This window comes from Takifugu rubripes, chromosome 2, assembly GCF_901000725.2.
Source record: "Takifugu rubripes chromosome 2, fTakRub1.2, whole genome shotgun sequence".
In the NCBI taxonomy this organism is placed as follows: domain Eukaryota; kingdom Metazoa; phylum Chordata; class Actinopteri; order Tetraodontiformes; family Tetraodontidae; genus Takifugu; species Takifugu rubripes.
Window position 1 is genome coordinate 10,784,956 of NC_042286.1, and position 23,393 is coordinate 10,808,348.

At 46.4% G+C, this 23,393-nt stretch overlaps 3 protein-coding genes and 1 long non-coding RNA gene across 6 annotated transcripts in view; 2 read left to right on the plus strand and 2 right to left on the minus strand.

Moving 5' to 3' along the window:
* Positions 1-225: 225 nt before the first annotated feature.
* On the plus strand, positions 226-3,449 carry LOC101078143 (protein L-Myc-1b-like). Its single transcript, XM_003962422.3, has 3 exons — positions 226-526; positions 950-1,523; positions 2,174-3,449. Exons 2-3 carry the CDS (start codon positions 1,028-1,030, stop codon positions 2,752-2,754), a joined length of 1,077 nt encoding a protein of 358 aa, XP_003962471.1. The 5' UTR covers positions 226-526; positions 950-1,027; the 3' UTR covers positions 2,755-3,449.
* A 2,455-nt stretch (positions 3,450-5,904) lies between these two features.
* LOC115246789 (uncharacterized) lies at positions 5,905-14,327 on the minus strand. Of its 2 annotated transcripts, XR_003885860.1 has the most exons (6): positions 14,186-14,327; positions 13,888-14,107; positions 12,719-13,234; positions 6,574-6,684; positions 6,202-6,306; positions 5,909-6,139 (listed from the first exon to the last, which is right to left on the minus strand). It is a non-coding gene; the product is annotated as an uncharacterized lncRNA (long non-coding RNA). The 2 variants fall into 2 exon arrangements; XR_003885859.1 differs by having other exon boundaries at positions 5,905-6,139; positions 12,719-14,107.
* On the plus strand, positions 11,508-15,859 carry LOC101074469 (cytosolic 5'-nucleotidase 1A-like). Of its 2 annotated transcripts, XM_029826076.1 has the most exons (7): positions 11,508-11,915; positions 12,035-12,232; positions 12,760-12,927; positions 13,018-13,147; positions 14,213-14,335; positions 14,404-14,588; positions 14,893-15,859. In XM_029826076.1, exons 2-7 carry the CDS (start codon positions 12,101-12,103, stop codon positions 15,256-15,258), a joined length of 1,104 nt encoding a protein of 367 aa, XP_029681936.1. In that variant the 5' UTR covers positions 11,508-11,915; positions 12,035-12,100; the 3' UTR covers positions 15,259-15,859. The 2 variants fall into 2 exon arrangements, with proteins under 2 accessions (XP_029681936.1, XP_003962623.2); XM_003962574.3 differs by having other exon boundaries at positions 11,508-12,232.
* A 1,314-nt stretch (positions 15,860-17,173) lies between these two features.
* The window catches only part of LOC115246770 (fibroin heavy chain-like), a 29,485-nt gene continuing 23,265 nt past the window's right edge, over positions 17,174-23,393 (minus strand). The window contains exons 10-17 of the mRNA XM_029826069.1: positions 23,361-23,366; positions 23,099-23,260; positions 22,950-23,003; positions 22,688-22,849; positions 22,533-22,592; positions 17,823-17,828; positions 17,561-17,722; positions 17,174-17,465 (exon numbers count right to left, since the gene is read on the minus strand). Coding sequence (XP_029681929.1) covers positions 17,365-17,465; positions 17,561-17,722; positions 17,823-17,828; positions 22,533-22,592; positions 22,688-22,849; positions 22,950-23,003; positions 23,099-23,260; positions 23,361-23,366 — 713 coding nt within the window. The 3' untranslated portion in view covers positions 17,174-17,364. The remainder of the gene's footprint in view (positions 17,466-17,560; positions 17,723-17,822; positions 17,829-22,532; positions 22,593-22,687; positions 22,850-22,949; positions 23,004-23,098; positions 23,261-23,360; positions 23,367-23,393) is intronic.

A 23,393-nucleotide genomic window follows, 5' to 3' on the forward strand; every position in this document is an offset into this window, starting at 1 on the left:
TGATTAAAGGAGGCCGCGTCTTGGGTTGTACTAATACTTCATGAGGGATCTTCTTTGGTGATTTAAATGCACATTTTTCTTCGATTCCAAACCGGTTGTTGTAACCATAATAGGTGTCGTAGACGGGGCGGAGCTCAGCACAACCCCCGCCCCGACTGGGATGCAAATTCGGGTGCTTACCCGGATTGAGAGCTGCAGATATTTTCTAGACTCCTCCCTGCACTTTTTTATGGCTTTATAACAGGATATTGGCGCGAAAAACGCACTGTGTGGCTTCGGGGCGGACCCTGGTACGCGTTTCTCAGAAAGCCCACCGGCTTTTCTTCCACAAATTCAGCTTTTCGAACATTACTTTAAACACAGCTGAAGTATCTGTCGCGTCGAAACTCGACTTCCTTTGTATCCACAAGCAGATCGGGCAGCTTTTATCCGTCTGATCCTTTACGCGCCGCGCACTTTTGCTCTTTGGCTGCCCAGAGACACCCGAATGCCCTGAATTTCACTGTTGGATATCTACCAAGAACCGGTGAGTAGTTTTACCGCAGCTGAGCGTGAAAGTTTCGTGACAGAGGGTCTTTTTCCGGGTTGAGACCAGATCTTTTCTTCCTCACGGGTTCACATGACGGCGCCCCTTTCGAACAAAGCGCTGCGTCTCAGGAAACGCAGCTCCATGCGTTACTCTAATTGTCTGGTAAAACAAAGTAGATCATGTGTTTTTGTTCGGGGCTAAATTCGAGATCGGTGTGTGGAGTCAAAGCGGCAACTTTATATAGACATTTTAGCCACCTCAAATAGAGCATCCGCAGGATGGAATCAATTATTAATGGGGTCCCATATGTGGAAAGAAAGCTGTTCGGGAGATGTGATGTCTCAGCAGTCCATTAGGCTAATGCTTGGATCACACATCTGATGGGGAATAGTTGTTAATAGTTGTGATATCTCTCCTCAGATTGCAAAGGACGTTTATCAGCCGCTGATCATCTGATCCTTACCCGGGGAAGCAACAAATTCTTTATCAGCTGAAAACATGGAGTTCGACTGTTACCAGCATTATTATTTCAACGTTTTCGACATGGAAGAGGATTTTTACAAGTCGACAGCTCCGAGTGAAGATATCTGGAAAAAGTTCGAACTGTTGCCCACCCCTCCCATGTCCCCGGAGCGGACTCTGAGCGGCGGATTGTGCAAAGTCTTGGGTCAGGAAGAGGACTGCGAGAGTCCGTGCATCCCCGACACAGAGAAGCTCTTCGGCAACCTTAGTTCCATCATCATCCAAGACTGCATGTGGAGTAGTTTCTCGGTCGGTAAGCAGCCGGAGAAGGTCAGCGGGAGAGTGCCGGCCGTGGCGCAGGCTGCCGTCTCCCCGGTGACCAAGATCTCCGTGAGACCGACCAAAGCGCAATGCGTCTCCCCGTGCGGCGCGCTCGCCACCTTGGCTTCAGACTGCGTCGACCCTGCGGCTGTCCTCACAATCCCGACAAGCAGCAGCAGGAAACCGGCGTCGTCCTGCTCTGATTCTTCCGGTAAGAAATCGGCATTTAACCGCCCCACCCCGGCCCCATGCACGAGAATAACATTTGCACTGTAGCCACACACGCACCAAACGGCGCGCAACGGTAATTTAGGAAGCTGGGCTGCTGTTGCGTAACTGTGGTTTGCGACGCGGAGGGGTTATCAAGTGCAGCGCAGCTATTAACCTTTAGAGCTGCATTCATCTCATCACACTTGCTTTCTCACAATGCGCCACATGCTCGCGCTCGGGGCGGTCGGCCTTTTAAAAACCGCGCCCCGTCACTTTTACTTGAATTTCTCATCTTTTCAACATCATACTGAGGCTCCCTGTGAGCACTGCAGAGGGGCGGGGTGGTGGTCCCGATCATTTATCACCACTATACACACAGTGGCAGGCCCGGATGGTAACTCTTTCACACCTCTCACATTAGGGTGTGTCTTTATCTCCTCCTTTCAATGGTTGATGAATGCTCAGCATTCATTAACAAAAGCCTGAATCCGTGCCAGCTTTAGTATGGATGACCTCTGACTTTGCTGGTCCTCCTCGGTGGAGGAGTAACAAGTCACACTCACACCTTTTGAAGAGAAGTTACATGTGGTGTAATGTTTTAAGTTGTATCCCGTGCGCTGATGAGGTCTTTTTTTTATAATGTGATCACAGACGAGGATGATGAGGAAATCGACGTGGTTACGGTGGAGAGCAAGCAGAACCGGATGCGGCTAGTGAACATCAGGAAGCCCGTCACCGTCACAGTCCGGGCCGACCCCTGCCCCAAACGCTTCCACGCGTCTGTCCACAGGCAGCAGCACAACTACGCCGCCCGCTCCCCGGACAGCGACACAGAATACAAGGACGAGGAGGAGGACAACGATTCTGACGAAGAGCCCCCAAGCAAACACACCTGGAACAGATCCGCTAGCTCCTCTCCCCACACCTCCACCCCAACCTCCCCCTCAGAGACCCCCCAGAACTCAGACACAGAGGACACCGACCGCAGGCGCAATCACAACTACCTGGAGAGGAAGAGGAGGAACGACCTGCGGTCCCGCTTCCTGGCTTTGCGGGAACAGATTCCTGGTTTGGAGTCAGCTAAAACCCCAAAGGTGGCCATCTTGACCCACGCCACAGACTACCTGCTGGAGCTTCACAGGACGGAGAGACGCCACCTGAAAGAGAAGAGACACCTAAAGACCCGGCAACAGGGGCTCCTGCGCAGGTTATCTGAACTGAAGCGCTCTTGAGGAGGCTTTCAGGAACGTGAACTTTGACCTTCTGTTGTGTCACTTTCGAAAAGGTAGATTTTTGCTATAACAACATGCCTCACGTATATATATTCATACAGCTCTGGGCTTCTTCTGACCTGACCGTCTGGCCCATGAACCTGGAGCAGGGAAGAGCAGATAGTGCGTCTCTAGATTTTGTTTTGCACAATGTTTTAATAAGGACAAAGGTGATGAAATCCATTTTTTATAGATACAACCGAGGTATTTCTTGGTTGTTAAAACTGGTGATAAAGATATATTGTATACGGATCCTCCAGAACAATGTAAGAATCTTTCATATATCATAAAGCGTGAATGGCTCACTGTGTAGATACAAATGAATGAATCACTTCCTGGTGTGTTGGGACTCTGTAGCTGTACAAATCAAATGTAAACAATAGTTTCACACCTGATGAAGGAGCCAGGAATCCAGAATGGTCCGGTGATCTTTGCTCCTCTGAATGACGTGCCGGCAGGCATCGAAGATCTATTTTGTTAAGAAAACAGGAAAGAAATCTGCAAAAAAAGGAAAAAGAAGCACTGCTGTACTTTATATTCACATGTCACTTTGTGATTTCAAGGTTTCATATCTGGTTTTGGTATAGTTTTTTTTTTGTTTTTTTTCATAAAAAGCATGACATCAATTAAATTTTTATACCATATTTGCATACAAACCTGAGGTTTATGTTTATTTCCCCTGCTAGTGCAAATACTTGACGACATACGCCGGAAGTACTGAGATATTTTCTGACCTTCCCATCAAAACGTTTTTTTAAACCATCTAAAAAAAACAAACCAAACCCCACAGCAGCTGGTTAGAGGCTGCTTGTCCTTGAGACGTGTCCTTGTGGAGAGTGTGTGATACCGTTGTGGATCCTCCCCTCTGCAGAGGCTGCTGCATGCAGGGCACCTGATGTGCTCTTAACTGGGTTACACAATGCAGACAGTATCTGACACATAATCATGGTAGGTATGCAGTTGGCAGAAGGAGCCCACTTAAAATAAGCAGACGTAGAATAACTTTCTACGTAATTATTGGACAGGACAAAATTCTCTTTTGTTTACGTTAAGACCAGACTTTTATTGCTGTGTGTTACACCACTGTGAGGTCCACATGGTCGGTGAGTGCTACACACCAGTCAGCCGGTTGTTTCATCGGAGCAAAGGTGAAGAAAAAAAAGTCACTTCCTAGAAATGGGTTTTGAGAGGTGGTGGAATTCCTTAAGATACATCTTCTTGGTTCAAAACCAGAGCTGCTAGAGAACAACTTATCAAAGCAGGAGGACCTCATTACCTCATGGGCGCTACCATGACTGCAAATATATTCACAGCACTGATGTGAAGTCAGTGCTATTTAGGCCATCACGTGGGTGCTCTCACACCTGTAGTTCACCCAAATACCCCGGAGGACCGTGCATGACATCGCCCCGTCTCTGGCCTTTGATAGGTCCTCCAGGGTGTGCTGGCTAAACTGGATCTGGAGATCAGGGCCAGGTCACGAGCGATTGATCTTTTGATATTAAATGTAGACTGACTGGAGACCAGTAACCCAACCGGATTGTGGATTTCACAAGACAGGTGGAATTCCCAATCCCGTTGGGTTACTGGTCTCCGGTCAGGCTTTCACTGATGGCCTTTAATTCCCTGCATTATGCTCCCTGCAGTTGCTGACCTGACGGCAAGTCTGTGCAAGCCTGAGCGATCGAGCTCAAGGGTCCGTAATTTGTATAACAAACACAAAGCAAGCGTGAAGTTCAAGTACAGTCAGCTGGATGAGCCGGGCACACCTTGAACACCAACTGTCTCACGACTGGCTGCACTTCTGTTTCACCTGCCCGTTTGAGCCCAGACGCTTCTATTTTATTTTCAATATTTCCTTTATAAAAATCACTTCTCTTCCCCTGGCTCGGGGAAAAAAGACTTTCGTGACAGACGCTCGCGTGTGGTGTGAGACGGTGATGTCTGTTGTGTTTGTCTCCATCTTTTCTTGTGCATCCGTAAAAGGTCGTTGGCGCTTGGCTGAGCATGGAATTCTCACAGTGATGGTATTTTATATAACATCTGGTGTTAAAATTGTGTAATTGAATACATACAGAAAAGCCTAAAGTGTTCTGATGAGGCAACCCCCCCCCAAACAATACTGATGACCGTTACTGAACGAATGAGGAAGTGAAAGCAGAAATCTGATATGTGAGCATGGAACTGATCGGGGTGCTCATATCTTGTTTCCTGTTGGCTTCTTAGTACTATCTGCATCACAGCTAAAAGAAATCAACCAGTGACTCTACGCATGGTGCGCTCTGAATGGAGATGCCCGTCCTCACACCGTTTGTGTGTGTGTGTGTGTGTGTGCGTGTGTGTGCGTGTGTGTGCGTGGGGGGTGCTCCTGGGTGAAAAGTTCTCTGTGTTTTTCACTTTTTCAGGAACTGAGCAAACAATGACGGTCGAGTTTGTGCTCCACTCTGTCAGTTAACTCACCAGACCTGATTTTCTGCTCTCAGCTTCACCCTACCCCCAGAAGGGAACGTCTAACGTGCACATGTCAGGCACATGTTCCAGCCGTCTCCCGTTAGGGCACGCGGGTTTTATTCACTTGCATCTGCGGATAAATACGCCATCAACACTCGTGTAAAGCTTTTGTTCCCAAACAGATGTCTCCCATTGAGATCCCCTATACATGTATGTATAAGAGAACATGGGTTCAAGCGTGTGCCATGCACATGCACTGACACACGTGGGAAAAATTATTCCAAGGCAGCTTTTTCTGTTGATCTTCAATATTGACAGTAAATGCTCCTTCAAATGTGTGACGTGTGTTTAAATAAGACGCTCAGCTCTACCAAAGCATGGAGCAAACACTGCTCCTGGGAAAAATCATTGGATTAAATCAACACAGAGACGCACTAATCTTAATATGTAACTGCCAACGTTTGTTTCCTGTCGCTGCAGTTATGGCGTAGTTATGTGCGCCTAAAGCTATAAGTTAAGGTCGCATTTAGCTTGTCTGATCGTGATGATTTGGATTGAATAATGATGTGGTCTTGTTCTCTTAGTTCTAGAACACCGTAGGGGATCCAATTTGTCCCGCTTCACCAAGCCATCAATTTATCCAGAGAAAATCTGCATTGTCAGGTTGATGCTGCATTAGTGCACGCTCATGAAATATTTAGGGTTGTGAAATGGGGTTTGGAACTTTATTTTCCTGCAATCACCACAGGCCTCAGAACAAGGGCTGAACTTGTGAAAGCTGGCGACTCAATAGAGCCGATGATGATGTGACTTCAGCGAATCTCCCCGACAAAGGAAAAATAGAGCGAAACACTGGTCCTACTGGTCGCTTTGGAACGTCCTGCTATTAGATGACCTGTAAATGTCAAACAAGCTCAATCAACAGTCTAGAAAATGAGCGCCATAATTACAGCGTACCTTAGTTTCTCAAACTGCCAGCAGCGTTCCTGGACAGTGGGAGAGAAAACTTTCGTAACAGTCAAAGATCCCCTCCCAGTTGTCACTGTGATGAACCCTTCACCTCTGCAATTTCAGAGAGAGAGAGAAAACCAAACAGAAACACAGCCATTTAGCAATCCTCATTAACCAGTTGCTGTCTGACTGGATTTAAGGCCGTGCGCGTTGTACACGGAGTGTTTATGGGGAGTAAACAGAGCATAAACAGCGCATGTGCTTCTATGAGCAAGGCTGGACTGGCAGCTTATCTCTGACCTACATGGGGGGGATAATATATGGGACACAAAAAGGCAGCGGAGAAATACCAGCAGGTTTATCTTAGAATAACCTCACCATCTCCTGTGTGAGAACCAGCGGCGGAGGAGTGTGCTGGGGTTGATTCATCTCCCATTAGAAGGGCTGTGCTGGGATTTTGGGCTGTTGCATGCAAGGATCTGTAGTCAGCTGGAAAGAGGAGAAGTAGACTCAGAGTCATCTGTCCTCTTTTTGTTACTCAACACACACCCTTTAATTTCTCTTTTTTTTCCAGTGACTGACCGTCAAGGAAGATGGGGAAAACACAAGCGGGAAGAGATATAATTACACACACACACACACACACACACACACACACACACAAAACTTTCCCTGGTCATGGTCCTCTATCTCACTCCCTACTGACTTGCATTCCGGCCTGATTGTGTCACTGGAGCTCAGCTGAGGCAGCAGCGACGCCTGTCCAGCTGACCCTCATGTTGCCAGATGTGGTGGCAAAAAAAGCTTTCAAATGATTTTGTAATAAATCTGTATTGGCTGTTTGGTGCATGTTGGTGTCAGTCCTCCTCGCTCTCTCCTTTCTAAAGCATTCCTCCCTGACAGCACCCCCTCAGCAGTCTGCCGGTTCCTGCCCTGCCCTCAGGTACTTATCGCCACCATTTGTTGATCTAGGTCAGTCTCCCTCCCTCCCTCCCTCCCCCCCTCCCTCCCTCCCTATTGCTGTTGCTGGCCCATGTTACATAACTGAGGATTCAGTTGGAACATTCTGCATATGCTCTACTCTTTCCACACACCCTCCCCATCAGAACCCCCCTCCCAGCTGATCGGTGTCATATTTTGCATCAGACTTCACCCAGTCTCGCAGATTGGCTTGTTCTTCCTGAAAATAAAATAAACACACTGTGTGAGTCAAGTTCCTGTGCAGCACCTGTTAGCAAGACCAAATGTTTTCTTTTTGTTAAACAACTTCCTTTCCCTCCTGGGTGACCGCCGGGCCCTGACACCATAGTAGCTTCCATTCTGTACATTTTGGGGGGTTACTACGGCGTAAGGCCAGACGGCCACGATGTGTCGGCACAGGCAGCCTTTCAACTCGCCTTTCTAATTAGGAGCTAATCCTAATCCCGTTAGCGTAAACGCCGTTGCCATCTGGGCCCAGCCGCACCACGACACTGATTATTATGAGCCCATCAAGTGGTCCTCGGAGCGGTTTGAACTGCTGGTGGCCCGTGCTGAACTCTCTGACCCCAGGTTATGGCAGAGCATGGTTAGCAGGTATACAAATGAATGAACTGAGCCGGAGATTATCTGTTATGGTAATAAGTGAGACAATTACAAGAGCAGATTAGGAAAAGACTGAAACAATGGCAGAAACAAATCCATTCCTTTAGGGTAGGGGAGGAGGCCTTGGCTGTGGTGAGGTCACCATGGTGCCAACGGTTAATAGATAAACAGGAGATGAATCCCTCACACCGCCGCTCAAACTAACAAGCACATCCATTGAGGTGTAGATGACTTCCTCATGAGTCACCAAAGCTGGCACATCCGTGCGTTTCAGCATCGTACTGTTGAGTTGTCCTGAACGAAACCAAATAAACAAGGAAATCAAACCACACGGCCTTGCCAAAGACATGCTGTTTTCTGTTATTCAGCTGAAAGGAAGTGTGTCAGTCACAGCAGAGCCAAAACAGGAAGAGACATTTTCCCACCTGGTGCCGTGCTTAAAATTTCAATATTTTATACAAGCACCTCATGTATGGGAGTTAAAACAATCCTGTTTCGGCGTTTAAGATGCCGTAATGCACAGGGGCCAATGGGGGAGCACGCTGGAGAGAAGCAGCCAATTAGGGACTTACTCTTCCGGCTGTCTGAGGTCACATATTTTACCCAAAGCAGCTCCACATACCCAGCAGTCGATGAACCAGGAATAAAAGTCAACGCATGATATTACTCATGTCAGCCTTTCTTGGGCAGCAAACCGGCCTCACGGGGCCAAAGACGGGTTACGTCACCAGTAAAGATGTCAGTCATCAAGACATATGTGAATTTCACAATCTGACATAAAACCTGTGGTTAAGAGCATTGTTAAACTCACATATTTATAGTAGAGCACGCAGGATGCGGAAGTTTGTGGTGGAATTCACCTGAGCAGCGTAGTGAAAGTGTTGTGCAGGAGCTGAACCGGTGACAAATATTTCTGATGGGAGACATCTGTTAAGACCTGTTGCTGCCGTTCAGGGTTCAGATCGTGCTGGAGCAGTTTGAATCGGAGCCTGTGCTGCTCGACCGGCGGTGTCAGACAGCAGATGTTCCTTTGTTTGCCTCCCGTGGTGTAAGGTTGCTTCAGTTGAAGTTGGGACACTTGCTGCATCTTTTGAATTTAGCCCCAGTGAGTGCCGTCACCCCCCCCCCCCCCCCTCCCCTCCCCCAAAACCCCCCATCCCCCTTCAAGCTCACCAAAGGGAGGCTTTACCCCTCCCCCGCCACCCCCTTTCACCCCCTGCAGACCCCTTGTAGCACCATCACTTTACCCCCACCGCTATCACGACTTAAGAGCCTTTGTCTGCCCCCCTCAGTTGGGCCTGCAGTAATCACCCACCCATCACGCCCACAAATCAAATGTCAATGTATTGATTAGTCTTATAGTGGTTTACATGCATATTCCTTTTAAATGTAGTAGGCGCGAACATTTGTTTTTGTATGTTTGTGGGGACCGAACTCAGGGAATGGAGTCACATTATGGGGCCTTACTATTTTTTGAGGATATACAGCATTGGGGCCGACACCTTTGACATTAACTTTAAAAATGAAGACGGAACTTTAGTGTCAATGGCCAGCACTGTCCAGAATTCCTGCCCTTACTGCAGTATTTGATCCATATGGAATGAGACAGAAGGAACACAGAGTGCTGCTGGCTCTCGACTGTCTCATATCTGGCAAAGAGCATAAATGATCCTCATGCTAAGTCAGCCTCCTCCTCCTCCGCTCACACTGCTGTTTTTAGGAGGGCGGGGTCGATCGAGACCGGCGTTCCCACGAAAGCCTATAACAACAAATCCAATAATGCCACTTGAGTGAGATGTGGATACCAGTAATGGTCTGCGTGGCCACTTTAGCTAACGACCTTCATATCCAGAAGGTCCTTTTTGCCTTGACAGGAATCAGCTGTTATGGAAGCAGGGGTGAGACAAAACCTGCGCCTGTGCACAGCAGCTAGCTCACTGAACAGTAGATGTGGAAAAGGTTCGAGGCAGACCCAAGAACCCCCGTTAGAACAAAGAACCTTGTGGTGGCGAACATGCCTGCGGTCGCTTTGAAGGACTGATTAAGGTTATAATAGTCAACTGGCTTGTTTGAAGCCCCGGGCTGTGTCTTGGGGGAGGGGGTAATAAGATCTGGGGGGGTAGCTGAAGCCGTTCCCCTTTGTTCTGCCCCACTCTACTCATGCCTGCCTTTGTCTCCACCCACAGTCTACCGCTGAGAGTATTATCTCCCCTGATCTGTAAGGTATGCGCCGCATTTTCGTCCCAATTTCTCTTTTTCTATCCGGCGCATTTTACGACAACCATGTGACTGCGGGTGTGCTCTCCCTCCTTCTCTGGTTCTGTCTCTGCATCATTTCCCGCCACTCCAGGGCGCACGGGCCAGGGAGGGGAGTGAAGTCACCGCCTGTGCGAAGAAAGGCTGGCTCTTCTGAGTCTCGCGCCAAATGCCGGCATTATTCGAATCAGCTCTGTAGATAGGGCCTAACTGCCTCCATATCCTGTTAACCCCCTCAGAGCTTCAGCTTAGCAAATAGCAGCACGAAAAACCAAAGACAACAGGAAGCCGAGAGCTTTGCCTCCTTTATCTTCAGTAGAAGCAGCTACATCTAAAGGGTTTACTTGTTTTAGCCAAAATAATAATAAGAATAATAAAGACAACCACAATAATAACAGCAGCAATAACAATGACACTGTTAGTTCTGCCGAGAGTGGTACTCCTGCGTTGTAAAAGTACAGAAAGATTATTACGGTAGCATGTTTAACTAATGCTTAAATTCAATTACATTAAACCCGGTTTCTGAGAATAACTTCCTCTCACATGTGAACCTTTATCTTTCACATCCTTTTTGTCTGAGAGGCGGTGAAGTCCCACAAACACAGACCTGTCATCAACTGCCCTCTAGCGGCCGTAAGCACACATGCAGGAAACGCCTCGGTCGTCTATCAACAGCTGCTGGATGGTTTCATGTGGAAAAGATTTGCTGTGAGCCTCTTTGTGATCACTGGGACACGTGACTGTCTTCGCTTCAAAGATATTGAACAGAGCACGTAAGCGCTTGAGTGAAAACCTACAGTATAATTGCATTTATCTGCAGCTCTTTGGCCTTTGGGCAGTAAGCAGAGGCAGCTGTCACCCAATAAAACCTCTTTGCACTTTGTCTCGAGGGGGTGTGGAGGACACCTTTTTCTTTTTAAGAACAAATGGCCCTTTACATCAGTGCCCAATAGATGGGTACGAGTTGCTGGAGCAGCAACTGATACATTCAATCCCAAAATGTTATATGATGATATAGATCAAAGTCCAAACGGCTTCTGAGTCCAGCTTGTGCCTGAGAGGTTGCGTCTGCATTATCCTTTGGATTCTTGAAGCAGGGCCACGGATGCCTGCTCAGTATCTTCTTCCCGTAACGCATCTGCAGCAGCCTGTTGTTGCGATGAAAGCATCGGTAATCCTGTTTCTGTTGCCTTTATGCTCTTCAAAGCAAAGCCGGGACTTTCATCGTTATTCCCAGCATCAGCAGTATGTTTCTGATTGATTGCAAAGGTCTATTTGTGGATGACTGCGAGGGGCGTCGCGTGCAGTCTCAACACCCCAACAGCCAATGGAGGCGAGAGTCACACTCTATGGCCGTTGCTAAGCAACTGAGTCTGCTGCTGCTGTAATTCAAGCCATAGAGAGATCCTGCAGGGGTTTACATTGAAGGCAAAGCGCAAGCGCCATTAACTGCACAGACAGGACGTGAATGACCTGAGGCAGACTCCAGTTCCCACTCTGCTGGGTAGAAAACACTAAAATGTTCGATTGGAGCCACAATACCTAAATAATAGCAGCCAGAATGAGAAGATACCATAGCTTCCATTTCCATTGGAGAGCAGAAACAGTGAACGGTCAGCATCATGATACAGCTGTGTGTCGGCTGGTCCTGACCAGTAAACGCATTGAGGTGTCCCGCATATTAAAACCCCTTTGATACTCCAGAGAGTGACACACACAACGGGTTAAAAAGGGGCGGATGTGACATTGCTTAAAGTCAGAAGCAAGTGTGCGTGAGACCGAGAGGAGCTGGAGGAAAAGATGTGCAGGGTGAGATGAAGACAGCATGAGGATGATGATGGTGACGATGCTGCGTCTGGGATGAAGTGTTCACTCATCAGGTTTCGGTTTTATTCTGCACCATCAGCTGCACCTGTCATCTCCTAAACGGACTGAATCCAAGTCATAAATGAACAAAAGCAGAGCGATGTTTTTAGGGTAATTTCTTATTCATTCTAAGGCGAGAGTGGGAGACGGCGCCGCGGCTCAGTGCTGAGACAGCTGAGCGGCGGGAGGAAGAGCCGCCATGAGTCTAAACAGCAGCCAAACTCTGACCATCAGGGGACAGGACCTGATCAGCAGCAGCAGCAGCGGAGCACCAGGGGAGGATGCTCGAGCAACTTCGATGCCTTGCACCCCCACCAGGAAACCGAAGCCTGTGAGTATACAGGTAGCAGCCGTCGTCAGGCGGCATTTATCCACATCACCTCTGCACATCATCACATTCATCTCAACTTCCTTCCATTACATTCGTGCTAAGTTTGCTTTGATTCCTCGGAGCAGCACGGAAAGCCCTCCAGAATAGAAAGTTTTGTGGTGGCCGGGTGGAGCTGGAGCCCAGCGGCTCAGGTTCTCGTGCCAGCTGGAAGCCCAGCAAATGAGAAGCACAGAAAGGACTGTTGTTGTAGATCAGCTGTGTGTGGACCTCTGTACACCAGGCTACAGTGAGCTGGTTTGTTGAGAGCAACATGGTGTCACTTAATGAGGGGGAAAAGTCTTTAAGAAGTAAAAATAACTGTAAGGCAACTGTTTTATTAATACATCGTCCCTTTGATTTGCAGGTGTTTTGTAACCTGGTTGAGGTTCGAATGAATGCTAAGTTGGATCCTTATTAATGTGAATGGTGATAAAATATTTTACTGACCACAGTCAGGATGGTTTTCTTCATTTACTCTTGTCTTCCAGCCAAAGCCAGAGAATGCCATCACCATCGCGGTGTCATCGCGGGTCCTCTTTAACATGGAGAAGGAGCAGGACATCTATGAACGCCAAGGTATGGAGGAGTACATCAAGCATCAGGTGGAGCACGAAAGCCAGCCTTTCTGCCCAGGGCCGGCCTTCTCCTTCGTCAAGGTCAGAGTTCAACGATTAGGTGGAGCCGGCAGCTCTTGCGGTGCTTTTTGGGTTAGTTTTTAACAGTGTCTTTGTTGATCTTGTTCCCAGGCCCTGGAGGCTGTGAATACACGACTGAGGGAGATTAACCCAGACAGTGAGGAGCTGTTTGATGTGGTGCTGATGACCAACAACCACGCTAATGTTGGATTAAGGCTCATCAATACCATCAATCATTACAGTGAGTTCCAACAGCATCATGAGAAGGTTTGTGGCAAATCATTTCAGATAGTCTGAACCTAAAGGTGAAACTGAAGGTGGGAGTTCCCTAAAGGTCAGGAGGTCAGAGAGAGAGAGAGAGAGAGAGAGAGAGAGATTGAGAGATTGGAAGCCTGTTAGAGGGGTGACCCCAGAGTGGTTGCAAATTGTGGTTGGTAAGCTGTAAAAACAGTTAGAAAGTTGTTAGCATACCAACTAGTTTGACAGTTGAACAGCTTTACATCAGTTAGAAACGGGGTTGTATCTACAATAACCCTTATCTCACATATAAATCTGCCACACCCACAACAGATGAGCTACGTAGCATCAAGAAGCCCAGGCTGTCATTACAGAGGCGACCACTAGGTGGCACATTACAAATGCAAGTCAAAATGATGACGTGTATAGCTGAAGAGCAAAACGGCCTTGTCTAGTTTGTAAGGAACATCCATGAGACACAACAGATGAATCATTTCATCTGGTGATGGCTGCAACTGCCCTTAAGTTTCTCAAGCTCTTCTGGTCCTCTCTGTTCCCACGAGAGTGACTTTATGATCCCTGAGTCACTCAATATCTGCCCTGAGAAATCCGATATGCTGCGTTGATCACAGGGAAATGGAAGCAAAGACAAAAGGCATTTGCCAGTTTTCTCTGCTAGTGGACTCGCAGCGTGTTTGAGGGGGTGCTCTTTAACCTAGAGGTCCATAATCAGATATTGCTCACCTCCAACAGCTCGTTTGGGGATCTGTGGGTTTGTCTTCGCCTCAGCGGCAGACAGAACTGGTGGATTCAAGACTCTGGAAACATTTGTTGTGCCCAATTTCAGTCAGCCCAAATGTTTCATCCTTTTCCAAACCCAGAGTTCACAACTCCTTTTGTCACCAAACCAGTGGATGTATTTCCCCTTTTGCTGGTTGGAGTCTTGGATTGCTGTTCTTAGATTCTGAAATGGAATGTCCAAAAGGAGGGATTAAGATCAGAATTTATGGATTCAGTGGGTAAAAGAAAAACAACAGCTGACCTGTTTTTTGCTTGCTCCTCTCTGCAGAGTTGTTCATCGAGCGCTTCTGTATGACAGGAGGAAACAGTCCGGTCGGCTACCTGAAGGCTTACCACACCAACCTGTACCTGTCTGCCGATCCAGTCAAGGTTCGGGAGGCTCTGGAGGAAGGTGGGTCAGAGCCAGGGTGCAGGGTCCAGGTTCTGGAGTCCTTGTCTGATCCTCTGTCACGTGTTCAGGTATAGCTGCGGCCACCATGTTCACCCCGGAGAAGATGACGGAAGTGTCGGAGACTCAGCTGCGCGTGGCCTTCGACGGCGACGCCGTGCTCTTCTCTGATGAGTCCGAGCGCATTTTCAAGGCCCACGGCCTGGACAAGTTCTTTGAGCACGAGAAGGCACACGAGAACAAGCCTCTAGATCACGTTAGTATCACGGGCACATGGGGACAACCTCCAATATCACAGTGCCGCTGCAAGTTCACAGTTAAAGGCAGAGTTATGGTGTCTTTCCGAAGGTCCCGTTGATACATCAACAGGTGGAGCCTTGTCTGGAACACATGAAAACGCATGAAAAATTATGTCTTTGTAACAGACAAGGAGAAATGCTCAGATAAAAACCCGTGTAGGCTCTTTAAACAAAGAGGAGTGATGCTTTTAGGCAGCATTTGGGACAATGTTTGTCCTTATAGGAACTATCAGCTTATTATATTTGGTTCTTTACCTGCAGGGACCATTGAAAGGTTTCTTGGAGGCACTGGGAAAGTTGCAGAAGAGGTTTTATGACAAAGGACAGCGCTTGGACTGCCCCATCAGGACCTACCTGGTGACCGCCCGCAGCGCAGCCAGCTCAGGCACGAGAGCCCTGAAAACTCTGCGCTCTTGGGGTCTCGAGATCGACGAGGCTTTGTTTTTAGCCGGGGCCCCGAAGGGGCCGATGCTTGAAAAGATCAGGCCTCACATTTTCTTTGATGATCAGATGTTTCACGTGGAGAGGGCAGCAGAAATGGGGACAGTAGCGTGTCATGTCCCCTATGGGATAGCTCAGAGAGTGAACAAGGAAGGAGGTAAGGAGATGTCCTCAGCACCAGAGTAGCCTTCAAACCATTTTCAATGGCTTTCAACCTATACAATCCCCCCCCCCCCCCCCCCCCCCACACACACACACACATACACACTCTAATTTTATTTAGTACACTGAATTGGGAAAATATGTTAATAATAATTTTTAGCCTACTGTTAACCACAAATTGCTGAAGCTTAAAGGATCAATCAGAATTTTTAAAAAATATACTTAGAATGATTATCCTGTTATTTGTTCCATCTGAGAATTATTATCATTGGGATGATATTATTCAAGTTTGTTTTAATTACTGTGGATCCATTATTTTGTTTGATTCAAATGCTTCAGTCAAAAACACTGCTGAAAGAGCTATAAAATCTATTCTTGCTTCTATTTTTCCTCTGCATTTAACGTCACCTTGTGACATTCTTCACATATCAGACGCCCTCTTTGTTGGGAGCTATTCCAACAACAGGCAGAGGAGGGCGCACTTTGGGCATTGTGCAATACCCGGATGTGTCCAGCAGGGGTCTCTTTTTCCTCTTTTCTTCCATTAGGAATGAAGATGTGAGCCCAGCATCTCTGAAGGAATCTCAACCAAAACTTGCAGAAAACCTGCATGCTGCAGTAATATTATATAATATAATAATATAATATAATATTAATAATACAATATAATATAAATAGCACTTTCATGATGTGAACCCGCCTGGAATATTTAATGACAGTGCATTTTGCTTTTGCACCCCAATTAGGGGATTAGGGTTGTCAACTGATAATTAAATGTTGCGTCCTGTATTGGTGATACACGTAGGTCAGAAAGGTGCGGAGGCAAAACAGAAAAAGTTGTAAAAGAGTGTAAAACGGGAAGATAAACAGGAATGGCAGGAAAATGTGAGAGATGATTCACACAAAGCCAAGTATAGATCTGCCAACCAAATGTCTCCATTAGTCAGAAAGAATGACTGAGGTGAAACGACCTGGCTCAGGAGGCAGCCGTCACAGGTTGTATCTGCAGAGGCTGATATTTTATCTGGTTGATAGATAAGCCATCGGTGACAGGGAAGGTTAAATCACACAGGTCTCTGCTGCCCATGAACTGGGATGGTCTGTTGGCTGCTAAAAAAAGTGAATTATCAATGTTTACTACTCTAAAAGCCATGTCGCAAAAAAAATCCTGAAAAACCGAAGTTTTTTTAGAGTTATAATAATGATCATAGTTCTTTTTAAAAAGTAATGTTATATATTTACACTATCCCCCTCCCTCACCTTTGAATTGGGATTTTTATTTCTGTTCAGTAGGATACATGTTGTTTGTTGTGTATTTTAATGTCACCATATTTTGTCCTGTTTGAGATTACAAGCTCTGGTCTGCGTTTGAAAATTGTAGCTGGAAATGCAACATTTTCCAGCCCTACTAAGCTCGGCCTGATGCCTGAAGGTCGTTGTGCTGAACTTGAACATGTGATGACAACAACGCCCACGTTTATATTCTTTTGTGACTCTGATGCTTGTGATTGTCTTTTGGAAATGGGCTGTTTAATTCTGACAGTCCTGCATGTTGTGTGTGTTCAAATGGTTGTTCATCATATGTAAATGAATGTAAAGATAACAAATAAAACATACTGTTGATTGATCCTGTCTGTATTTATGCTGATGTCGACATTTGTTGTGATGCCATTGTGTGCAATTTTAGTTCTTGTTCTTTAAGTGCCAGAAGTTTAGTGTCCCTGTTGTCGGCCACCTGTTTTATTTGGTAATTAGAGTGTTTGTGTGTGTGTGTGTGTTCCTGTTGGATGGATCCTGTTGCTCTGCAGTTGACTGTAAAATGAATAGTGTCTAACAACCTCAGGTCAAAGTGGTGCAATCACAGATTTGAACCATGTTTTGCCTTCAACAACTATTGGAAATAAAATGTGCCGAGCCAGCAGAACGAAGTCACAGTCGATAAGCTTGTGTTCCACACACAACTTTCCAGTTTATTTGATTACAGCTAACAGCCTGAATTAGAATCATTAGGAAGGAGCGTGGACAAAAATGCTTCTCTCTGAAGGAAAACGATAAATTTTCACTGAAAATTCTTCCAGCTTTGACTTTAGAATCTTTGGGTGAACATTCGACCCTCAAATTTTTTTTTTTTCAGAACAGTCGCCCCAGGAACCCCAGTGCCGCACCAGCACCAGCACCAGCACCAGCACCAGCCAGGACCACATTGGTGGCCACCGACAGACCGGCCATACCTGAAACAACATCACGCATTTAGCTTTTGTCTGTATTTTATGTGGAAACTTCCGGGATTGGTTTGGAAAAGACAAAGTTATTAAAAGATACTTACCCGCTGACTGCAAAACAGCCACCGCGCTGCCTGCTGCCACCCCTCCTCCGCTGGCAACCGCAGTAACAGACATCATCTTAGCAGCTACAGATCCTGCTGCTATCCCAGCTGAAGTGAAGCCTGCAGCCCCCAGAGCCACTGGAGCCAGGGCCACGGTCGCCACTGCGTATTTACATAAACGCATCGTCATCTTCTAACCGTGGATCCATTTAATTTCTGTAGTCTGAAACTTGAGCATTAAAGATAAAAACAGGAAACTCACCAGCACCTCCAACCACAGCAACAACTGTAACTGAAAAATTAGATTTGGTGGGGGTAAATAAAAATATTTACAAAAGGCAATATTTAGAGGAGCATCAGTGATTCAGCAGATCTTACCAGGGTCCATGTTTTCCTATGTCTGGTGGCTGACTGAGCTGAGCCTGTGTTTTATGGGCAGGGAAGGTTTCGTTTCGGCAGAAACGAAAGTAACATTTTGTATGGGCGGCAGGGGGCGCCAGAGAGCGGGACAAATTACAAATCTGCCATTTATTTAAAAACAAAAAGGCAATATAGTTAGTTTGGATGCTTGCACATTGAATTAGATGGATTTCTAGCTTAAATTTGAGTAAAATATCCAAGCCGTGTGTCACTTATTATACAAATGATGACAGAAATGACAGAAAATGATAATGACTTTCTCCTTCAATTAGGACAGGATAGGATAGGATAGGATAGGATAAACTTTATTAATCCCACATTGGGGAAATTCACGTGTTACAGCGGGAGTCCGTGGTGTGCATTACGGTATAGTACTAAAAGAAAAAAAGAAAAAGACTCTTATGTTATGTACATTCCTATGTACATTATATATTATATACAGAAATTAAAAATTATATATAGAAGGAATGTCAGACAATATGAAGAAAATGAAGGTGCCAGAAAAATGAAGGTGCAATAAGAGATGTGCAAATAAGACATTCCAGAGGTATAAGACATCCTCCTCTCACCCACCTCATCAATGGAGTCCAGAGAACAGTCCAGGAGTGAGCCAGCCCTTCTGACCAGTTTGTTGAGTCTCTTCCTGTCCCTCTCTGAGCTTCCACAGCTCCAGCAGACCACAGCGTAGAAGATCACTGATGCCACCACAGAGTCATAAAAAGTCCTCAGCAGTGTCCTGCACACTCCAAAGGACCTCAGTCTCCTCGGCAGATGGAGACGACTTTGGCCCTTCTTGTACAGGGCGTCTGTGTTATGAGTCCCGTCCAGTTTATAGTTGAGGTGAACACCCAGGTATTTGTACTCCTCTACGATCTCAATGTCCAAACCCTGGATGTTCACGGGTGCAGTGTGAGAAGCCGTCCTACTGAAGTCGATCAGCACCTCCTTTGACTTGCTGGCGTTGGTTCAGTTCACACCAAAGTTGGTGATGACCTCCCTGTACTCCAATTCGTTTCCCTCAGACACACGTCCAACGATGGCTGTATCGTCGGAGAACTTCTGGAGGTGGCAACTGTCTGAGTTGTAGCTGAAGTCCGATGTGTAGAGAGTGAAGAGGAAGGGAGAGAGAACTGTACCCTGCAGTGCCCCCGTGCTGCAGACTACCACCTCGGACTCACAGTCACGGAGCCTCACGTTCTATAGTCTGTTGGTGAGGTAGTCGGTGGTCCAGGCAGCTAGGGGACTGTCGACTCCGGCTCCCTCCAGCTTCCCTCTCAGCAATGATGGCTGGATTGTGTTGAAGGCACTGGAGAAGTCAAAGAACATGACTCTCACAGTGCTCCTGGTGCCCTCTAGGTGTGAGAGTGACCGGTGCAGCAGGTAGATGACAGCGTCATCCACACCAATGCCCGGTCGATATGCAAACTGTAGAGGGTCCATCTTGCTGTCCACCAGCTGTCGGAGGTGGGTGAGAACGATCCTCTCCATGGTCTTCATCAGGTGAGAGGTTAAAGCCACTGGCCTGAAGTGGTTGGGCTCCCTGGCGTGCACAGTCTTAGGAACCAGAACCACACATGATGTTTTCCACAGGAGTGGAACTCTCTCCAGACTGAGGCTCAGGTTAAAGATGTGCAGGAGTACTCCACAGAGCTGATCTGCACAGTCCTTGAGTAGTCTGGAGTTGATGCCATCAGGGCCAGTAGCAAAGGCAGAGTTATGGTGTCTTTCCGAAGGTCCCGTTGATACATCAACAGGTGGAGCCTTGTCTGGAACACATGAAAACGCATAAAAAACGGCGTCTTTGTAACAGACAAGGAGAAATGCTCAGATAAAAACCCGCGTAGGCTCTTTAAACAAAGAGGAGTGATGCTTTTAGGCAGCGTTTGGAACAATGTTTGTCCTTGTAGGAACTATCAGCTTATTATATTTGGTTCTTTACCTGCAGGGACCATTGAAAGGTTTCTTGGAGGCACTGGGAAAGTTGCAGAAGAGGTTTTATGACAAAGGACAGCGCTTGGACTGCCCCATCAGGACCTACCTGGTGACCGCCCGCAGCGCAGCCAGCTCAGGCACGAGAGCCCTGAAAACTCTGCGCTCTTGGGGCCTCGAGATCGACGAGGCTTTGTTTTTAGCCGGGGCCCCGAAGGGGCCGATGCTTGAAAAGATCAGGCCTCACATTTTCTTTGATGATCAGATGTTTCACGTGGAGAGGGCAGCAGAAATGGGGACAGTAGCGTGTCATGTCCCCTATGGGATAGCTCAGAGAGTGAACAAGGAAGGAGGTAAGGAGATGTCCTCAGCACCAGAGTAGCCTTCAAACCATTTTCAATGGCTTTCAACCTATACAACCCCCCCCCCCACACACACACACACACACACACACAGACACACACACAGACACAGACACACACTCTCATTTTATTTAGTACACTGAATTGGGAAAATATGTTAATAATATTTTTTAGCCTACTGTTAACCACAAATTGCTGAAGCTTAAAGGATCAATCAGAATTTTTAAAAAATATACTTAGAATGATTATCCTGTTATTTGTTCCATCTGAGAATTATTATCATTGGGATGATATTATTCAAGTTTGTTTTAATTACTGTGGATCAATTATTTCATTTGATTCAAATGCTTCAGTCAAAAACACTGCTGAAAGAGCTATAAAATCTATTCTTGCTTCTATTTTTCCTCTGCATTTAACGTCACCTTGTGACATTCTTCACATATCAGACGCCCTCTTTGTTGGGAGCTATTCCAACAACAGGCAGAAGAGGGCGCACTTTGGGCATTGTGCAATACCCGGGTGTGTCCAGCAGGGGTCTCTTTTTCCTCTTTTCTTCCATTAGGAATGAAGATGTGAGCCCAGCATCTCTGAAGGAATCTCAACCAAAACTTGCAGAAAGCCTGCATGCTGCAGTAATGTAATATAATAATATAATATAATATAAATAGCACTTTCATGATGTGAACCCGCCTGGAATATTTAATGACAGTGCATTTTGCTTTTGCACCCCAATTAGGGGATTAGGGTTGTCAACTGATAATTAAATGTTGCGTCCTGTATTGGTGATACACGTGGCTGTCACACACATCAACACTAAAGTTGACAATGATATTATATATTTTTGAAAATCCACATTGATTGTCCCAGCTCAGAAAAGTGCGGAGGCAAAACAGAAAAAGTTGTAACCAGAGTGTAAAACGGGAAGATAAACAGGAATGACAGGAAAATGTGAGATAATTCGCACAAAGCCAAGTGTAGATCTGCCAACCAAAGTTGCTAATTTCCCTGGTGGACACCCCCTAAAGGGATCAATAAAGTACTCTTGAAATGTCTCCATTAGTCAGAAAGAATGACTAAGGTGAAACGACCTGGCTCAGGAGGCAGCCGTCACAGGTTGTATCTGCAGAGGCTGATATTTAATCTGGTTGATAGATAAGCCATCGGTGACAGGGAAGGTTTAATCACACAGGTCTCTGCTGCCCATTAACTGGGATGGTCTGTTGGCTGCTAAAAAAAAGTGAATATTTGATGTTTACTACTCTAAAAGCCATGTTGCAAAAAAAATCCTGAAAAACCAAAGTTTTTTAGAGTTATAATAACGATCATATTTTTAATAATGCTACATGTTTACACTATCCCCCCTCCCTCACTTTGAATTGGGATTTTTATTTCTGTTCAGTAGGATACATGTTGTTTGTTGTGTATTTTAATGTCACCATATTTTGTCCTGTTTGAGATTACAAGCTCTGGTCTGCGTTTGAAAATTGTAGCTGGAAATGCAACATTTTCCAGCCCTACTAAGCTCGGCCTGATGCCTGAAGGTCGTTGTGCTGAACTTGAACATGTGATGACAACAACACCCACATTTATATTCTTTTATGACTCTGATGCTTGTGATTGTCTTTTGGAAATGGGCTGTTTAATTCTGACAGTCCTGCATGTTGTGTGTGTTCAAATGGTTGTTCATCATATGTAAATGAATGTAAAGATAACAAATAAAACATACTGTTGATTGATCCTGTCTGTATTTATGCTGATGTCGACATTTGTTGTGATGCCATTGTGTGCAATTTTAGTTCGTGTTCCTTAAGTGCCAGAAGTTTAGTGTCCCTGTTGTCGGCCGCCTGTTTTATTTGGTAATTAGGGTGTTTGTGTGTTTCCATGGATGCTGTTGCTCTGCAGTTGACTGTAAAATGAATAGTGTCTAACAACCTCAGGTCAAAGTGGTGCAATCACAGATTTGAACAATGTTTTGCCTTCAACAACTATTGGAAATAAAATGTGCCGAGCCAGCAGAACAAAGTCACAGTCGATAAGCTTGTGTTCCACACACAACTTTCCAGTTTATTTGATTACAGCTAACAGCCTGAATTAGAATCATTAGGAAGGAGCGTGGACAAAAATGCTGCTCTCTGAAGGAAAATCAACAATTTCATCTGGAGATTCTTCTAGCGTTGACTTTCGAGTCTTTGGGCGTAAATTCGACTCACGAGATTTTTTTTTCTTTCTCAACAGTCGCCCCAGATAGTCCAGTGCCGCACCAGCACCAGCACCAGCACCAGCCAGGACCACATTGGTGGCCACCGACAGACCGGCCATACCTGAAACAACATCACACATTTAGCTTTTGTCTGTATTTTATGTGGAAACTTCCGGGATTGGTTTGGAAAAGACAAAGTTATTAAAAGATACTTACCCGCTGACTGCAAAACAGCCACCGCGCTGCCTGCTGCCACCCCTCCTCCGCTGGCAACCGCAGTAACAGACATCATCTTAGCAGCTACAGATCCTGCTGCTATCCCAGCTGAAGTGAAGCCTGCAGCCCCCAGAGCCACTGGAGCCAGGGCCACGGTCGCCACTGCGTATTTACATAAACGCATCGTCATCTTCTAACCGTGGATCCATTTAATTTCTGTAGTCTGAAACTTGAGCATTAAAGATAAAAACAGGAAACTCACCAGCACCAGCACCAGCCAGGACCACATTGGTGGCCACCGACAGACCGGCCATACCTGAAACAACATCACGCATTTAGCTTTTGTCTGTATTTTATGTGGAAACTTCCGGGATTGGTTTGGAAAAGACAAAGTTATTAAAAGATACTTACCCGCTGACTGCAAAACAGCCACCGCGCTGCCTGCTGCCACCCCTCCTCCGCTGGCAACCGCAGTAACAGACATCATCTTAGCAGCTACAGATCCTGCTGCTATCCCAGCTGAAGTGAAGCCTGCAGCCCCCAGAGCCACTGGAGCCAGGGCCACGGTCGCCACTGCGTATTTACATAAACGCATCGTCATCTTCTAACCGTGGATCCATTTAATTTCTGTAGTCTGAAACTTGAGCATTAAAGATAAAAACAGGAAACTCACCAGCACCTCCAACCACAGCAACAACTGTAACTG

What these genes read in the sequence shown, in the direction of transcription:
- LOC101078143 (XM_003962422.3), top strand. Translation starts at nt 1,028, where the DNA reads ATGGAGTTCGACTGTTACCAGCATTATTATTTCAACGTTTTCGACATG. An exon ending in GTCCTGCTCTGATTCTTCCG is followed by an intron (nt 1,524 to 2,173) that starts GTAAGAAATCGG and finishes ATGTGATCACAG; the next exon opens with ACGAGGATGATGAGGAAATC.
- LOC101074469 (XM_003962574.3), top strand. Translation starts at nt 12,101, where the DNA reads ATGAGTCTAAACAGCAGCCAAACTCTGACCATCAGGGGACAGGACCTG. An exon ending in CAATACCATCAATCATTACA is followed by an intron (nt 13,148 to 14,212) that starts GTGAGTTCCAAC and finishes TCCTCTCTGCAG; the next exon opens with AGTTGTTCATCGAGCGCTTC. An exon ending in TCGGGAGGCTCTGGAGGAAG is followed by an intron (nt 14,336 to 14,403) that starts GTGGGTCAGAGC and finishes TCACGTGTTCAG; the next exon opens with GTATAGCTGCGGCCACCATG.